Source organism: Rhagoletis pomonella, unplaced genomic scaffold (genome assembly GCF_013731165.1).
Source record: "Rhagoletis pomonella isolate Grant_MI unplaced genomic scaffold, Rhpom_1.0 Rhpom_scaffold_00001, whole genome shotgun sequence".
Classification (NCBI taxonomy): Eukaryota; Metazoa; Arthropoda; class Insecta; order Diptera; family Tephritidae; genus Rhagoletis; species Rhagoletis pomonella.
In genome coordinates this window covers 22,423,824-22,427,409 of record NW_023458555.1, presented here as the reverse complement: position 1 = coordinate 22,427,409, position 3,586 = coordinate 22,423,824, and the positions used below count along the sequence as shown (strand labels likewise).

Below are 3,586 nucleotides of genomic sequence, written 5' to 3'. Positions count from 1 at the left end.
TTTTTTTGAAGACGGTTAAAAAAAAAAGAAGAAATAAATAAAATACGTTAAGAATTAATTGAAATATAAAAAAGATGTTTTTCATTTTAAAACAACAAAATCTGAAAAATTAAGCAAAATTAAATTATAAAAGAAACAAAATTGATTTATCGGATCCCTCGAATGGCTTTCTCCCTCGGCTATGGCGACACTTGTCGTAGCGCGAGCCAAATGATATACATATGTATGTATGTATACATCTCCATTTAAAACTTCTCTCTCAAAAGAACCTTTCACCATGAAAGTGGGCAAGGGGGCTTTTTTTGTAAGACTTTCGTGCCAGAATAAAGAAAATCTTTCAAGTTACATATCTTGCCTCCTGTCTTTCAATTGTCTTACAAAAGACTTGCAACTATTTTAGCCAGAATTGCCCGATTAATTTGCCGATTTAAACCCGCTCAGCTAAAACCTTAACCTTTGGTTGCTTATAAGTTGAGACCATTATCTAAATTTTTTTAACACTTTGGCCTCGTACATCCTTATATATTTAAGTACATTCTTACTTTTGTTTTTTGAGGTTTTGGTTAAATTAAAACTGAATTTTCTGAATAATATAAACATTTCTTTAAACCAATTACATAAAGCTCCAATAAAGTCTACACGTGTCGGTGGTAAATGTGTAATTATTGGCATGGGTGCTGACGAAGTCAAATTACTCTTAATGGTGGCTATCTCGAAGGAAGTTGACCTAAAGGTCTTTCGTTATTGCAATGAGTAATAAATAAAACGTTATCAGAAATATTTTCTTGGACTTAAAATATATCAATTTAAACTTGTATCTATAGCTATCCATATGCCTTGCAATTGGTACCAGCAGGTGGCACGGGAATAAAAAAGTTAGTCACACACCATTTTGATATCGAAAAATCTAAAGAAGCCTTCGAGACGGCCAAAACCGGCAAAGGTGACCCTGTGAAAGTGATGATACACGTACAAAAACGTGATAAAAACAATAAAAACCCGTTCTCTAAATAAGCAGTAAATTTTGTAATAAAATTTTGAGGGTATATTTGCATACGCGATTTTTTATGTTTTAAAGAAACAAATATTTAATACCAAAAAATTGTAAAACCATGAATGCTTCATATACATATCTTATACATATTTACATATACATATGTATTTATATCAATTAAAGATGCGATATAACTTATTTAAAATATGGTAAATTGTTATATATTTATGGCTGCCTTTTTTAGCTAAATATTCATAAATACATATAAAGTAGAAAAATAAACTGAACTATAGAAATGTGCGTACGAGTTATAAAAATTCCTCAAATGCTACAATCATGCGTACATTCATGCCTGTATGCATTTTTTATATGCTAATAATATGAAAAGACAAAAAAATGCTTCAAACAACTGTTATTGCTAGAGTTTTAAAATAGTTGTTCAAATTGTTATAAAAATTCGTTTTGTTTCATTTAATTTTTAGTGAAATTAACAACTAGTTACATATATTTGTAATTTAAGCTAATAATTGTTGCGCTAATAATTGCAAATTTTCTAGGCACTCGTCTTTATTTTAATCTTCCTTTATTGATTTCATCGTATTTTTAACTTTATGAGAAATAAAATATATATTTAAGAAGCATTGCGGACGGATGCCAATTGCATTTTCCATTAAATTAACTTAAAGGAAGCATAGTTTATGACCAAACGATTTGGCACGAATTTAAGCAAGTCAGTGAAAATATTTTTATTTTATTTTTTTAGATTTGTGCGATATTTAGACTGCAACAAAGCATAGTAGCTGTCGAACAAAAACATTTGTATATATGTATTTATGTATTTATGTATATGCATGTGATGTCTTTCCGACGCTGTCTTTCTAGACGCCAATTGACTTAAATTTTCCTTGGTTTAATGAAGTGGCGGAGCAGTTGCATTATTAAATTGGAAAGTTGGATAGCGTGGCGCAAAGCTAGCATCACCCACAACTGTTGTATGTTCTGAATCCTCGTTGCCTGTTATTTTTGGCGCTCGAAACTGTGTCTCCACAAATTGCGGTGGAGCTGTTAATTAAATAAAAAAAACATTTAACTTTTTTAATTTATAAAACAAACTGAGTTGCTGAAACTTACGTATATTCGGATATAGTTGCCCACCAGCACTATCTGCTACATTCCAACCCAACGCCCCACCTGCACCATCACTTGGGGGACTTGCTGGACTAACCGGTTGCGTAGGTGCCAGTGATGGATCTTGATCTTGCTGCTGTGGTGGTATTTGTGCTGGCACATCCGTATATGGTGCTGGTGGCTTGAACGATGCTAATGGAATTGTACCCAAAATGATGGGTATATTACCAGATAAATTACGATGTGGACCGCTTACTTCACATTCAATCTGAAAGTAATTGTAATACAAAGTGTATTTTTTTACAAAATCTGTTAGGAAAATTTCCTTTAAGAGCATTTGTACATAAATATAGTCGTTTAAAGTACAAAACCGCGTATCGTGGTTCTGCAAAACCTCGTAACTGATATCCGGCATCAAGCGCTTATACATTCAGAAGAGATAATTGAAGATAAAAGAGAGAACCGTTTTGAAATAAGACAAGTTTTTTTCTCTACTGTAAAATTTTGGCAACCTCAAAAGTATTGCATTTTCTTAATACACGGTTTTGTACTTTAAACAACGATATACATATGTGTATATAGACATAAAGCTATATAGCTATACATTTTTAAATATTTTTTTTAATAATTACGGTTAGCATGATATTCATGCACATTATACTAAACGACTCAGCCAACTTACATGCAAATCATAATCCAACGAAATAATACCGCAATTGAGCAAATTTGTTGGTGGCAGTGCTGGTATTTCCAATTGCTGTGTAAAAGTGCGCGTCTCACCACCCGCAACAGGGCCAATACCCAATTCGGCAATAGTAATTTTGCTTTGTTTTTTATCGGCACGCGGCTGATTAACTTGGAACGTGACACGTTTGCGTAAAATAAACTTTACCGATGTTATGCCAACATTACTAGCATTGTCGCATTCACAAGTAATTGGTATTGTTTGGCCAGAAACGTACCCAGTCACCGGTACGGTAGTAACAACTGACAATGGACCTGAGCGACAACAAAAGCAGCAAAAGCTTTTTTCCAATTCGAGCTTATAGGGTTCCTAAAAAAAAATAAAATCAATATGCAGAAATTATATTTGCTGATTTTTTTAATATCAGATTCCCATACCTTTACACGTGGATTTACATTGAGATCGACCGGTGAAATAACCGTGAATGCCATTTTCATATCCTGATCGAATTTCCACGGGCGATCCAAGGTTACTTTGATAGTATAACGCACATGACCGAATTCACCCTCGAATGAGGAGGGTAGTGTGGGCGGCAATGCACATGTGAATGGATAAGTGTGTGTGCCGGCTGGAAGCTCAGTCTCAGAACCTGTAGAATAAAAAAGGTTAGAAATTATCAATGCGTTTGTTGCACAATCCAATGTTAATGTTTATGTATTTTTTGTTGCCTACTTTTAGGGTCAAATAGTGCAGCAAAATTTCTTGTTTGCAATGCATAT

The 3,586-nt window shown here is 33.5% G+C and overlaps 2 protein-coding genes across 2 annotated transcripts in view; both read right to left on the bottom strand.

Moving 5' to 3' along the window:
* The window catches only part of LOC118741240 (E3 ubiquitin-protein ligase RNF123-like), a 26,300-nt gene that overhangs the window by 5,252 nt on the left and 17,462 nt on the right, over nucleotides 1-3,586 (bottom strand). The window lies entirely within an intron of this gene.
* LOC118741232 (arrestin domain-containing protein 17-like) overlaps nucleotides 1,716-3,586 on the bottom strand; it is a gene marked incomplete in the record, with an annotated part of 3,473 nt that continues 1,602 nt past the window's right edge. Inside the window, 4 exon segments of the mRNA XM_036473147.1 lie at nucleotides 1,716-2,056; nucleotides 2,126-2,390; nucleotides 2,805-3,176; nucleotides 3,245-3,456. Of these exon segments, the coding sequence (XP_036329040.1) occupies nucleotides 1,905-2,056; nucleotides 2,126-2,390; nucleotides 2,805-3,176; nucleotides 3,245-3,456 (1,001 nt within the window).